The sequence below is a fragment of the Gopherus evgoodei genome, chromosome 3 (assembly GCF_007399415.2).
Source record: "Gopherus evgoodei ecotype Sinaloan lineage chromosome 3, rGopEvg1_v1.p, whole genome shotgun sequence".
In the NCBI taxonomy this organism is placed as follows: domain Eukaryota; kingdom Metazoa; phylum Chordata; order Testudines; family Testudinidae; genus Gopherus; species Gopherus evgoodei.
The window spans coordinates 122,219,318-122,234,888 of record NC_044324.1 but is presented as its reverse complement, the minus strand read 5'-3'; the positions used below and the strand labels follow the sequence as shown (position 1 = coordinate 122,234,888).

The window sequence follows — 15,571 nt, the reverse complement described above, 5'->3', positions numbered from 1 at the left end:
TGAAACAGAAATTGAGCAGTGTGCAAAAGGTCTAGAGGGTAAAATTGTTAACCTGAATCTTGATCGGTCGAGCAATGTCCAGAATGATCCTGTTGTATGTGCCTGTGTGACAATAGAAGAAAAGAATGTCTTCCTTACAGAAACAAATACATACACAGCAGAATACTTACAAGAAGTAAAAGTAAAAGCTATAACAAACTGTGGGAAAAAATTCAAATGTCTAGTATGCAGCTTGGTCACAGACAATGCTTCAAATGTATCCAAGATGAGAAGAAATTATTTACAAGAGAGCTAATAGAGAGTCCCAAGCTAATAACATACGGTTGCAGTGCTCATTTGATGCACCTCCTAGCCAAAGACTTCAGTGTTCCAGAAATAAAGGCTAATGTTGTTGAAATTGCAAAATACTTCTATAACAACCACTCTGCAGCAGCTACTCTGAAAAAAAGTGCAAGGAACCAAGCTAACTCTCCCACAAGCCTACGATGGCACTCAGTAGTGGACTGACAGAGTTAAATTACAAGCATTAAGAGAACGAATGGGACAAGCACTATCTCCAGCTCATTTTCTTGCAAATATTCTCAATACTTGGTACCGGGGTCAAACCTTAGTTGCTGAAGAAGAGGAATTGCCTATGACATGGACATCCAACAATCATCCCTGCATAATGCCAACTATAAAACTTCAGAGCGAAGGGTGAACCATTCAAGAAATATATGTTTGCTTGATGATGTTTTAAAGAAAGTCACACCAGTGAACTGGTGGAAGTCACTTAAGCACTTGGATTCAGAGACTGTTGAAATGATAACCTCACTTTTAACAGCAATAGCTTCTTCTGCTGGTGTAGAAAGAATATTTTCTTCCTTTGGACTAATTCATTCCAAATTGAGAAATCATTTGGGACTTGATAAAGCAGGAAAGTTTGTTATTCTTTCCCAGAATATGAACAAACAAGAAAATGAAGGTGAAGACAACTGAGTTAGCTGCAGAAGCCAATATTTTAAGTTTCTCATATTGACCTGGCTGACAGTGTCTATTCAATTTTTGTTTTTTTTAAAAATATATTTCATTTAATTTTTTTAGTTAAAAACAATTTTAACAAAACAAACCTGATTTTAAAAAACTTGAATGTTTAACTAAATTTAAATACTTGTTTTGTTAAAATATTATATGTTTGCTGTTGCAGAAAAAAATTCAGAATATATAACACTGTTATTTTAGTTAAATAAAACAATTTAAATGTCTGTCTGGTGATGTTCTCCTTCTAATATAGCATGGCACGAAAATCTCCAAATATTAATGATTAACCTGTTGAATCGGAGATAGTTCACCTCCGAATGACTTCATAAATATATGCTTCAATTACCTTTGGTAAATGAAATCACCAAACGATCCTTCATTTTCTGATATAGCTGTAAAATTAATCTGAAAAGTCTTCAGAATCACTTTAAAAATGTATAGTGTGTACCTTCTAAACATGAAACCTACATCCATCTCTGACTTGTGAAGAATACGTATTAAGGTTATAACAACCAACAAGAATGCACTTTTATGTAGAAATCCATGATTAAATCGAGTCTTCCTGACTACTGATTTAAATCAAATCCACCCTGGTTTCAAATGATGATAAATTTGACAGTGTTCTGAGCACTATCAAGCATGAAAAATACCATAAAAGGACAGTTTTAAGGTAATAAATAAAGGTAGAGAACAAATTAAGACTCAACAACAAAAGAAATTCATGGAAAAGGCAAAATAATCTTGGAAAAACGAATACAGTTGGAAAGCTGTACTAACAAGAGAAGTTGTGCATAGTTAAGCTTTTTTTATTGCAACTTATCTTGTTTAAACCGTGTCAAAAATCAGTTAAAGATTGCATGGTGTAAAAAAACAAGACACTGTTACATTGTGGAGATTTCAAATTACATTTTTTAAATAACTGTTTGCAGTGTGAACACTTCAAAGTGTAGAATTTTTATCTTGCTGAATGTTTGAGGCTGCTTTTGAGGCCATGTCTACATCTAAAATTTTGCAGCGCTGGTTGTTACAGCTGTATTAGTACAGCTGTATAGGGCCAGCGCTGCAGAGTGGCCACACTTACAGCAACCAGCGCTGCAAGTGGTGTTAGATGTGGCCACACTGCAGCGCTGTTGGGCGGCTTCAAGGGGGGTTCCGGGACCGAGAGAGCAAACCGGGAAAGGAAACCAGCTTCGCCGCGGTTTGCTCTCTCGGTCCCGGAGCCAGCCAGCAAACCGCAGGGAAGGAGACCTGCTTGCTCGGGGTTCCGGGACCGAGAGAGCAAACCGGGAACGCCGCGGTTTGCTCTCTCGGTCCCGGAGCCGGCCAGCAAACCGCGGGGAAGGAGACCTGCTTGCTCGGGGTTCCGGGACCGAGAGAGCAAACCGCGGCGAAGCTGGTTTCCTTTCCCGGTTTGCTCTCTCGGTCCCGGAACCCCGAGCAAGCAGGTCTCCTTCCCCGCGGTTTGCTGGCCGGCTCCGGGACCGAGAGAGCAAACCGCGGCGTTCCCGGTTTGCTCTCTCGGTCCCGGAACCCCGAGCAAGCAGGTCTCCTTCCCCGCGGTTTGCTGGCTGGCTCCGGGACCGAGAGAGCAAACCGCGGCGTTCCCGGTTTGCTCTCTCGGTCCCGGAACCCCGAGCAAGCAGGTCTCCTTCCCTGCGGTTTGCTGGCTGGCTCCGGGACTGAGAGAGCAAACCGGGAAAGGAAACCAGCTTGATTACCAGAGGCTTCCTCCTTCCACGGAGGTCAAGAAAAGCGCTGGTGAGTGTCTACATTGGATTACCAGCGCTGGATCACCAGCGCTGGATCCTCTACACCCGAGACAAAACGGGAGTACGGCCAGCGCTGCAAACAGGGAGTTGCAGCGCTGGTGATGCCCTGCAGATGTGGACACTCTCAAAGTTGCAGCGCTGTAACTCCCTCACCAGCGCTGCAACTTTCTGATGTAGACAAGCCCTCAGTTATTTATAGCATAATTTGGGTCAGAAGCTTGGACACGACAGTTGAGTTGTCAGTTTTTTAACGTATCGTGACTTCATGATTATTCAGTGTTTTTATTCATTGTGGAAAGGAAATACCTGGACAGATGCAGACTGCTGCAAACAGCGCAATGGAACAATTGTCTCTGACTCAGTCATACCTTTTCAAAAAATTGGGAATTGGCTTCAAAACCTTAGACCTCCATTTAACTGACTTTTAGAGAAGGAAAAATGGTTCATATAACCATTAAAATTAACTGCAAAGCATATCAATATATATATGAAAGCATTTGTTAAATTATCAGCAATTTTCAGTAGTCTTATTTACTTTGCAAACATTCAAGCAATACAGAAAGCCAAAAAAGTAATAGAAGGTACAACAAATAAATCAACAGAAAAAAATGGAGATTATTTGAAAATTGAACATCTGCAAATAGTTCCAAGAATTTCCATGAATATTATGATTTTAAATAGCACCTTTCACCCAAGCGTATCAAAATGCTTTACAACTGTAAATAAGAAACCCCACATGGTATATAAAATGATGAAAATCTTCCATTAAGTTCGAGTGACAAGAACATGCTACTCAATATGCAGTAATTTCATCAAAGCCTCTTGTTGGAATTACAGCTTCAATATGTATACACAAATATACATAATTATGCACAGTGATTGCATAAATTACTGCAGCACATGAAAAGAATTCAGCCATACTTCAAACTCGTATTGCTTCACCAAAAAAAAAAAAGGTTACTGATAGGTCTCATTACTAGATAAAGTAAGTTCAATTCTTCAAAGAAACAGATTTCCCTAAAAACTTAGTACAACTGAAAATTTATTTAATGTGCTGCCAATTTATCAGTTTTTCCTTAATATTGCTAAAAGGTGACATTTAATCATGAAGATTTAAAAACAGCAACAAAAACTATTTTATCACTTTTTTATATTTTTGCTAGCCCTTTAGTTTTAAAGAAGGGGCATATAGATATGGAGTATTCATCAACATGTCGTTTTTGCCTATTCTAGTCGCACATATATTTTAGAGTAATAGCTATGTTTTACCCAACAGCAACTACAGTTCATCACTCACTATTGCTTTCTAGAGGTTCCCAAGCTCAGTGACACTGGGTACATATCCCACAAATGAGAAGATACAAAAGACATTCTCAAAGACTACAAATATAGTGTTAAGAGTCAATTGACTTATAAGGAAAGTCTTACCCAGCTCTAGCTGTTTTGTATTCCACTTTTAGGATAGGTTTGCAAGGTTCTGGCTTCTTCCCATCTTTTAACTGCTTTCCTAAAAAAATATTTTCATAGATTTCACATTACAGGGTTTTTTTCGATGTTTAATTATTCTTTTAAATAAATTACAAATTAAAATATGCACACAATTTATTACATTGTCACATACTGTATTTCAGGGGTCAGCAACCTCTGGCATGCAGCTCGCCAGGGTAAGCACTCTGGCGGGCCGGGCCAGTTTATCTGCCACGTTGGCAGGTTTGCCGTCCTAGGCCAATGAGGGTGGCGGGAAGCCGAGGCCAACACCTCTCTCGCCCGCACTGCTTCCCACCACCCCCATTGGCCTGGGACGGTAAACAACAGCTTGGATTTTGCAGAAGTTGTTAGCAAAAATTCCCTTTGTTAGGGGGTAGTTTTGCTAGAATTAAATGAAACAGGATTTTATAGAAAAGGTTTAATGATATATTTCCAGTGTAAGAACTGCCAGACATTGTGTGTATTCATTCTTTTCTTACCATGTGGAGTGATTGTCTGAAGTGGCTTGGCAGGGGATTTTATATTCCATATGGTCAAGGTACCATCTGAATGGCTACAAATGAACTGTTTTCCTTCATGGTGCCAAGCAACAGAGTGAATAGCCTGTGTAAAGAAAAAAAGAAGAAAGAAAGAATTGCGTTTTCAGCAGAAAACAGCAACTTAGGGCATGTCTACACTACAAAATTAAGTCGACTTAAGTTAGGTTAACTATAGCCACCGCAGTCATTAAATTGGCTGTTCATGTCCACACTACAGTCCTTCTGCCAGTGGTGCATGTCCTCACCAGGAGCATTTGCACTGACTTAAGTGGGGCACTATGGGGAGCTGACAGCTCAGGGCTCTGGCTGTCAGCCCTGGGGCAGAGAGTCTGGCTGTCAAAAAATAGCAATAGACGATGTAAGCAACACAGTGTCTACGTGGACAGAGAATCGACCCAACTACATCAACCTAAGTGCTACATCTCTCGTGGAGATGGTTATTAGGTTGGTGTTGTGGGCAACTTACATTGGCGAGAACTACATTGCAGTGTAGACCAGACTTTAGTGTGGTCTCAATTCCCTCTTCTTAAAAAAAGATTACACAAACACCAAATTAAAGTGTGAGATAACGTATTAAATAAATAACGCATTAAAGTATGAAATACCAAAACAGGTATGAATTATCCATGTTTAATTTTTCTGTTACAATTCAGCATTTCTTTGAGCCGTTTCTCCTTTTAAGAGGTTACAACATTGTTTGTGTGTCAAAAAGTTTTGATAAGAAAAATTATTATCCTTATGCAGTATTAGTGTTTGCATAAAATTAAAGAAAATTCTATTTGCCAATCGAAAAGCTACAATAAGAAGTCTGAAGAGAATCAATCTCCCTTTTCAAGCAAACATTTGAAAGATAATGCCTGGTACTGTTATAAGACACTAAGCTTTATTATTTGAACATTAACACCTGTGCAGCAGTTTCTATTAGATATATTCAAATCATACATTACAAGGCAATTTTTTTTAACAGTTTTCAGAAACGTATTGGTTACTTGGGTGATAATGAGACCTTCATCTATACAAAGGTGTATATCAAATGGTTATGAAGTATGTAGTTATGCACACCAGTATACCAGAGTTGTACCAGGCCTTGAGAAAAGGTGCTTCAGAAAGTTCTCTTTTCTCTCTCTCATTTTCTCTCTGTGTCTCTACCTCATATCCATCCTGTCCTCTTCTCTTTATTTTACCATCCATTCTTGTCCTGATGCCAGTTCCTTGGCTTCCTTCTCACTTCCTCTCTCAGCTCAGTGTTTGCCATCCTATATTTCCCTCTGTTCTTCTGCAACATTTCAAACCACTAACCTCTGTCCCCATTTTACGAGATCCCTCTCATTTCTTCCACATCCCACAGGAACTAGCCCCCACCCAAATCTCTACCTCTCTCCTTTCTATTTGACACTGATGATTAACTCTTCTGTGCAATTAAGTAGCAATTACATACTACTGGGAAGATCTGGTTTAGGAACTTGAGCCTTTTTTTAAAATTGGCAAAGTTTGCCTTTGCCTGTTTTTAGAGTGCTGTTCAGACTTCACAAATCAAAGACACTTCTCAGGGATGGTCTAGAGAATACTTAGTCCTGCCTTGAATTTAAGGAACTGGACTAGAAGACCTCTTGAGGTCCCTTCCTATCCTACATTTCTATAATTCTATGTGTACGAGTACCCTGTTCTCCATATGGTGTAAAATAGTATTTTCTGCTGTTCCTGGGTGGTAAACAGCATTGTTTCCCTATAAACTGAGCACAGCTTGGGAACTAGTTCAAAAGGGTGAACCCAGTGCCCTTTCCCTTCACTAATTCTCCACAGTAGTACGAGAAGGAAAGAGAACTGCCATGATGCGGAAGAGAGATGGGATGGAATAAAACCATTAATTCCTATTTGATAAAAATGTAACCAATATCTGAAAGCACTTACAAGCCAATAGTATCCTGTCAACGTATTTCTAATGCACCACTCAAAATGTAACATCTAGGTACCAAGTGCACAATAAAGAATTGCACAACAAACTGGTAACACTGTCTCATACTCTAATCTTCCATCGTCTTTGGTAGAAACAGATTTACTTCTTAGCTCTTTTTGTATGGCTAACTGGCATGCATTTCTAACCTTTCTAAAAATACTGTTTCCATTACTATGTGCATGAGAGAGTGTGGCAGGCAGAAGGTTCCTGTCCATATCCATTCTTTTGTCATAAACAAATTGCTTGGTAGCTACTTTGTTGACTAAATGGCAATCCCTTGGGCTATTTTGGTATATCCTCTATAAAGCTCAGGGATAAGCTCTGATATTTACCCACTTATCAGAAGACTGCACCTAAAAATAGTAATCTATAATACATTTTCTGAGTTAATGTTATTAAAGTTTAGTTTAAAACAGAGCAGGCAAAATATTTTTTCCATTTGAAACCTGACAATTTTAAATGATAAAGTTACAACATTTCCAAACATTTATTTAAAAAGCAGTTAAAAATCATGCTCTAATGTCTTTGTTTTATTGTTTTCATGTCCACAAAAACAGCAGAAAATGAATGTTTACAGCATAAAATTAATTTTATGTTCATATTGTATGAATAAGGCATGAAAATGCTTTTTTATTACAACAGCTACAGAGCCTTTCAGTACAAAGAAACTCACAAAGGAGACAAAGAAAGCTAACATTTTCCATTCTATCATTTCACTGTGCATAAACATTTGGCAAGACAATAATAAGAAACTTACTGCACAGGATGGTTTGATAGGCATTATAAATCACTGCTCTAAAAAGTTAATTTATAACCACAGGTCTTTAACATTACAGCTATCACATTCCAGACAAACTGTTTTTTCCCTAGCTCTGTTAAATATGAATGCTAGATTTTGTATTCTTTCAGATGATTCTCTGTCAAAGAAACGATGGATCGTGTACTATTCTTACAGTTTTAAAATCCAACTTGTCTTGCATGAAGGGAGCAGTTTTTTTAAACACGCATTGGGAGTCATTCTATGGACTTCATCTTGCAAAGAAAGGAAATTCCCTGGCAAAACAGGTTTAATTCTAGGTGTCTATGACTGTAAATGTAAAGGCAAAGATTATATTGGCAGATTTCGGGTACCTTCCCTGTTAAATGAAAGGAATTTATAAAAATCTTATTTCATTTCTGCCTGCGGAATCCTGCACAATCATCCTCACTGCCTCCAAAGTAAAAACTGGTAGTGCAGAGGACGGAATAACTGACTCAACATCCCCTACACAATTTTACTCAGTGACTACTTTCAAACTACTAGGACAAACAGTGTCCTAAATGCTAAGTATTCTGTTCTCTATTTCTCACTGTCGACTGGAATGCTTAAGCTTTGTCTACACTACACAGTTTTGGTAGCAAAAGGCAGCTTTTGCCAACAAAATAGTGGAGGTGTACACACTACAGAAGTTACTTTTGATGGCCAAACACTGCTGTTTAGCCAACAAAATAAAGCCACCTCGATGAGAGGCATAAAGCTTTTTGTGGCAAAGTTAAAGCAACAAAGCATCATTGTAGATGTGGCCATTTGTTTTATTGCCAGAATTGGTCTCCCCCAGTATCCCACAATGCCCTTTGTGACCACTCTGCTCACTGTTTTGAACTCAGCTGCCCTGCAGGCATGCGCCCCTCCCCTTTGAAAGCTCTTGGAAGTTCTGACACCTGAGCATCTGGCAGCAAAGAGCAAATCATTGAGCTGGAATCCTCCTGCTCTTCCAGGCATTAGGAACACAGTGGCAGGCAAGCTGCTGCTGCAGGAGGTGGGTGGAGCAGGGAGGCAAGAAGGGACCCTTGTGCTGTGCAGAGCCAGGGAGCGAAGCAGTGGCTGATGAACTCAGCTGCCCTCTGTCTAGCTATGTAGGCATGCACTCCTCTCCTTTCAAAGCTCTGGGAAGCTATGACATTCCTTAGGGTGGAGATCTCACAGAGCTGCTGAGGATGCCATCTCAATGATTTGCTCTTTGCTGCCAGATGTTGAGGTGTCAGAACTTCCCAGAGCCAGCAACTGAGGAGGCTGTGGGAGATCTCAGAGGGAATCACAACAAAACCATTGGCAGGCAGAGCAGGCTGCTGCTGTGCAGAGAGAGGATGGGGAGACTGCTGTGCCGTGCAGAGCCAAGGGCTGATGGGGGGGAAGGAATGTCTTCATATGGTTTCTGTGAGGACATTTCTGCTCTCCCGCCCACACACACACACACTCCCTGTAATACTCTTCCTTCCCCACCAACCTTCAGTTGAAAAGCAGCTGGCAATCTACTCAGATGCCCATGGAATGATGAGATTGAGAAACCTGCATCCTGTGACTATACCTGCCCCATGAGGTATTTGCATTCCCAAAACACAGTTGCACAGTGTGATAGCTACCCACAGCGCACTGCTTTCTGTGTTGATGCAAGAGCTGCTAGTGTGGATTCACTCTGCTAATATAAGCAGCATAGTGTGGGCGTGCAACAGCAGTTTAAAGCAGTATAACTTGTCAGTAAAAAACTCTGTAGTGTAGACAAGGCCTTAGTCACTCTTTCAAAGTTTAAAGTACAGTAAACAACTGCAATATCTTACAGTTATTTCAGGGGACTGGGAGTCATGATGGAGGATTCTATTCCCTCTTTGAACACAGCCCTTCCTGTGTCACATTTCAGTAGTTTCAGTTTCCTGATCTATAAATACTGAATAATATTACCCAGTTGCTACACAGGGTCAAGGAAGCCTAATTCAAATATTATTTATGAAACTCAGACTCAGGTGGAAGTGCAAAGCATTATCATTCAAAGACTTTCTGTTTTCATCAAGTGAATGCAGAGTTCATAGAAAGTGTCATATATTTAGCATTAGAGACTGAAGAGCAGCACTGAGATATTTAGAAGCAAGATTTACCAGGAATCGCTTCAACTAGTACCAGGAATTGACTCAATTATGAATTATTATATAGAGCTGAGAAAGACTAATTTAGTCCACTCTCCTTCAGTCTATAGATTATCTGCTGATAATGTTAACGGTACAGTTAGTGCTATTCAAGGTCTAGCACCCACTGGTATTCACTAACCTTTGGCTGTAAGCCAAATTCCAGCCTTGGGGCACAGCCGAGGGGCACGTTAGTGACATCACACAGCCAAAATAGGTTTTTGCCTCCTTAATGTGCTGGAGACACCAATCATAAGACGGCATAAAAAAGGAAAATATTCTGTCTTTTACAGTATGCTCCCTTAAAACAGAGGTTATGCGCCTCATATTCATTATTGGTGCTCTCGTGGGTGCTTGGGCAGTGTCTCAGCATACAATATAACTTCAAAAGCAGGTCTCTGTCTGGAAACCAGTAATTCATCTTTAAGTGCAGCGTCAAAAGTCAAATACTGATATGCTATCACCACAACAGCTCCAAAATGGCTATAAGTGAGATAAAAACTGTTCTAATGGAGTTTTAAGAACAAAAGAGGGTAAATATTGCTGTTTTGGTGGACGACAGTGGGACTGCAAAAAACCAAAACAAACCCAAAAACCTTGCTCCCATAGTTCCTCAGGTCTACTACTGAGCTGTAGTCTGCATTTCTTTGGCAGAATAAGTATTCTGACTAAAGATTGCTCACACAAAGTACATAAATGTATGATTAACAAAAAGTACATGCTGAACTGTGGTCATACAGGATCATCCCTGTAGACATTCTCCCCTCCCCCTATTTCTTTTGAAGGCTTTTGCAGACATATAAAGAGTTCCACCAAATGAAGAACGTGCAGATACATTCGTAAGGCTGCAAGCCTGTCTCCTAAGTACATGGTGCATACTGACATCTTAGCAACAAAAAAAGGTAATGATCAACAAGAATAACTTTCTTTCTAACTGTAAAATTTATAACGCGAAATATGTCGGTGATATGATAAAGTACATGCATGTTAAGTTTTGAGTTGGAGGTGGCTGTGGTTCTTTAGTGGTCAAAAGAAAGTGAGACTTCTCAAAGCCCAATTTTAAAAGCTAATAATATGTTCTTATTTTCTACAGAAAAGAGAATTAATATTTTATCCAAAAATTGCCTTAAAAAAAAAAACAACGCGGTTGACCTCAGAACAGTATTGCGTTAAATGTGGAGACTATTCAGTCACTGCCGTGAGAAAAAGAATTTTCAGCGAAAAGCTCAACTAAAGAGACACTGCTAATGATTCAATAATAAGCAGATGGTTTGGTATTCTGACAAACCTTGGAAACCAAGTTCTTTGGCAAAAGTGTGGGAATTTTGTGATGTGGAAATTAATCTAACCAGTTGTTTTTTTTTTTTTACTAGTGAGCCACTAAAAACTTAATCTGTTTAAGATATAAGCCAAGGCTGACCAGACAGCAAGTGTGAAAAATCGGGATGGGGTTGGGGGGTAATAGGAGCCTATATAAGAAAAAGCCCCACATATTGGGACTGTCCCTATAAAATCAGGACATCTGGTCACCCCACATAAAATAATTGGTCACACAGGAAGTGTCTTAACTGTTCAATCACTATTAAAAGTAAGACAAGCTGGTTTATTATCCAACACCAAATCCCCATACTGCCAATGTCACAAACAGTTAACCATTTTAATAAAATTGTTTTGGTTTTGACAGTAAAAGCCACAGAAACACCAACATAAGTTACATATATGACCCACAATCTACACATGATGAAAATTGTTTCAATTGTTGCACTGAGCAGATTTGGTACAGTTATGTTTTTTAAAGAGACTGCTTATAAACATTGACAAGCCAATATTGTTAAATTAAAAACAGTTTCAGCCACGTTAACATAATATTGACTTTATTAGAAACAATGCCATACTACCTAAAAGCACAAACAAGAGCACATTTATATATGCTGTGTTACATATGGTTGGTTTGAAAAATAGTAGCAAAATGACATTGTGAGGTTCCAAATTCACACTCTCAATGACTTACCATTTGCTGGAGTTAATATTTTCCTATTCTAGCAGCTAATTTCAAAACAGAGGTTTTAAAAAAGGAAATGAAAAGTAAGCATAGGAAAGAAACACTCAAATAGTTCACAATAAAAATAATTCCGAAAACTGTAGATGCAACACCAATATAAGATACATCAAATCATCCAGTTATTTTCCTTCTGAATCTTTTACTCGCCTGTTCATTTTCTCTAAAAATCATCAATCCAGTACAATATTGAACTTACTCTGACAGCAGCAACCAAAAGGAGCTTCCTCTCCACCGTTCACTTCTACATACTTTGTTCTAATTTGTTGATGCAATATGCAAACCAGCATTAATTTCTCTTTTTTGCATATTCAGTTTCCCCCAAACACAGGACAAATGGATCTGACTAACAATACTGAACCCAAGTTATAAGCTGAAGGAATCACTGTCCTGCAAACATGACCTATAAGCACCTTGTCCATGGAGGAAAGGGTATCTAACTAGTATTGCACAACAAGGAATGAGCCAACAAATTGCTATGTTACATATTTTTCCTCTTCTGAGGGGAAGAAATATTTGCTGGGATGGACCCAAAACCAACCCAAACAAACTACTCCATTTATTTTAAAACATCAAGTTATACTGTACATACAATTATAGAAATATAGGGCTTGAAGGGATCTCAAGAGGTCATATGGATACCACCCCCATTCCCCCAGCTGAGGTAGATCCAATACTTTTGTTAAGTCATTTTAAAATATTTTCTCAAAAAAAGTCATTGTTAGACAGGCTACCCTAAAAGCCACACTCTTCTCTTTTACTACATGGTCTCTTCTGGGCAACACTATACCAAACTTCAGGATCTAATCTATTATCTAAGCAAATACTGGTTATAGTACTTCAGTTGTTATGGATGTTTACACTTGTCTGCATAAAATTATTGGAATGAGAGCCTGCAGAGTAAGGAAATATTTTACACTGAATTTAAACTAAAAAAGGCTAGAGACTATAGTGATTTTCTGATTTTTTTATCCTGCAGATTGCTCCCAACCCTAACTCACAAAAGGGCCTTTCCTACAAGTTCGGGATGGTAGAAGAGAGATCTTAAACATCCACTGCATCACAGTTCTCTCCAAAGCAATTAATACACTGGCCCTCTCAGCACATAAGTAATTGCATTCTGGACTGTTTTTAGCCTGTATTAACAACTAGATCAGTGGTTCTCAACCAGGGGTCCAGGGTCCCTGGGGGGCCACGAGCAGTTTTCAGGGAGTCTGCCAAGCAGGGCCAGGATTAGTCTTGCAGGGCCCCAGGGAAAAAATGCTGAAGATGCTGTACAGGGCTGAAGCCCAGCATCATGAGCCCTGCCATCTGGGGCTGAAGCTGAAGCCTGAGCAACTTAGCTTTGCGTGGAACCGTGGCGTGGGGCTCCAGGCAACTGTCCAGCTTGCTACTCCTTAACACTGGCCCTGGTTTTTATATGCAGAACACACAGTTGTGGCAAAGGTGGACTTTTTATAGCTTATTGGGAGGGGAGGCTCAGAAAGAAAAAGGTTGAGAACCCTTAACTAGATTATGGGACAATAGGCAAGTAAAACAATATTCTATTTATTAATTTTTAGTTTACATTAACAAAAAATACTATTTCTATTATACTTTTTTGGTTTGAAGTACCAAGCTACAATATGAAGTCTCAGATTAAAAAATATCAAATCACTATTTTACCAAAAAAATTTAAAAATTTTAGTATAGAACAAAACCTAAAATATGCCAAAAACAATGAATCAAGAGCAAAATGGTTACGTGGCTAGGTGGGGCCTGTGACTCCTTGCAGCATGATTATAAAATACACTCAAGACATACATGTCAATCACTTAATAGCTTGCCTTGAAGCTAGATTCTCAGTTGGGCTCAATTCACGTCGAACACTAAATCACATGACCTAGAAACGGCAAACAATGCAGGAAGTTCACTAGTTGAGCAAGCATAATGTGCTACAGGGACAAGTGATTTAATTTAAAATTAACAGAAAATCCTTGGTGAAACATTTGTAGAGGAAGGAATTCCATTTGCCCTACTGTATATTTGTTTTCACTCTTTTTATAGTGAATATTTTTAAATGTATTCAGCTCTCTCAATACAAAGTCTTCAATTTCTTCTGTCCCTCTCTAATTTGTGGTGTAGAAAACAGACAAAACAAAAAGATTGTGAAAGTGTAAATTTAAACTTAATTCTATTTCATGATGTTCTTACACAAAAAGATATGAAGAGTAGAAATATATTTTTATGCCTAAAGATTTATATTGTGATTTTAAATAAGTAAGCAGCTAGAAGGTAAATTTTAGATTCACATGTAAATTTGACTCGTTTATTTTAGGACTAGACTAAAAATACATATCTACCACAACTTTTGTAAAAGCTGAAAGATACTAAGGTTATTTTAGTCATGACTAGGTCATGAGAAGTCCAAACTAATAGCTTAACTAGCAGCTCCAGAGGCAGTCCGTGTTCTAGGAATATGAATGCATAACTGGAAGTCAGGAACTCCTGAGTTCCAGTATCAGCCCTGCAAAACAACAGCCATATGAACTTCGGCAAGTCATTTCTCTCTTTCTCTCAGTTTTCTCATCTATAAAATAGGATAAATATTTCAATATCAACTACAGTCCTTCACAGGACTGATTTACAGTGTTTACAATATGTGAAGCACTATGTTATATGACAGATGGGAGCTTGGGTTGCTTCTTTATCGGCAATCTGGCCAGGCCTCCTTCCCAACCTCAAAAGTATCTCAGGTGGAGTTCCAAATGAGCCTCCCCCACCTGCCACTTTTCTACAGCCAAGTAGGACTGTGAGATAGACAAAGACCAAGACAGATTTGCTTCTCCATCTGTTGCCTGACAACTTCCATCTCCAAACCAGAAGTGCATCTTAGGGGAAGCATTACCCTAGCTTCCCCATGGTACATCCCAGCAGGCCTAAGAGCATGTCTACATTGCAACTGAGAGGTATGATTGCAGCATGTGTAGACTACCCAAGGTAGTTAGATCTAACTAGGTCAAAGCTACCTCAGGTAACAATAGCAGTGAAAATGTGACAGCCTTGCTTGCCGCAAACCTTGGGTGCATACATGAGAGGATAAGCTGTGCTGCTGTGGTTTCATTGCTATTATTACTCAAACTAGCTTTAGTTCAAAGCCAGATACAGTTAGATCAAAGCTAGCCTACATATGTCTACCTATGCTGCAATCACACCTACCAGTTGCAGTATAGACATAACATGAGAGGCAGACAGTAGCTGAACTCCACCTGCAGCCTGGCCCTTCTACTGAATCTGGGAGAAGAAAATCTGAAAACTATAAATATTTGTCTCTGCTTTTCTCTTTTTAGTTAAACATGAGATAGATGTAAGACTGTTGTTTTACACTTACTGGTACGTGCAGGAGACATACAATAGATCGCGTTTTCTGCCTGCTTATATCAGTACAAACTGTGTTGGCAGGCTCTGGTGGCCAAAATTACAAAACCAGGTTGTGCAAACCAGGCACAACTCCACCTGAATGGAGGCTACATGGGTTCTGTGCAGATATAAAAATGCGAGGCACAGTCCAAAAAGCAAGCATTGCCAGGATGGCGTTAAACTGCACAAAATCAGCACCTCCCTTCACAAGATTCCACTGGTTTAATTTTTGTGAAGTAAAGGATATTGAAACAGTCTCCCTGACACAAACAGCACAAACACTCCTTTGTGTCCTGGAGTACAATAGCCTTAGCTGACACAGGAAAGAGTACTTCACACCTCTGAGCCATCTTTGTTGAAATTGGCCCCATTAACTATTGATTAACAAGGATTTTAATTT

The 15,571-nt window shown here is 39.2% G+C and overlaps 1 protein-coding gene across 5 annotated transcripts in view; it reads right to left on the bottom strand.

Moving 5' to 3' along the window:
* Positions 1 to 15,571, bottom strand: part of STXBP5 (syntaxin binding protein 5) — a 196,670-nt gene that overhangs the window by 108,436 nt on the left and 72,663 nt on the right. For all 5 annotated transcript variants that reach the window (XM_030556525.1, XM_030556527.1, XM_030556528.1 and 2 more), the window contains exons 8-9: positions 4,757 to 4,880; positions 4,218 to 4,296 (exon numbers count right to left, since the gene is read on the bottom strand). In XM_030556525.1, coding sequence (XP_030412385.1) covers positions 4,218 to 4,296; positions 4,757 to 4,880 — 203 coding nt within the window. The remainder of the gene's footprint in view (positions 1 to 4,217; positions 4,297 to 4,756; positions 4,881 to 15,571) is intronic.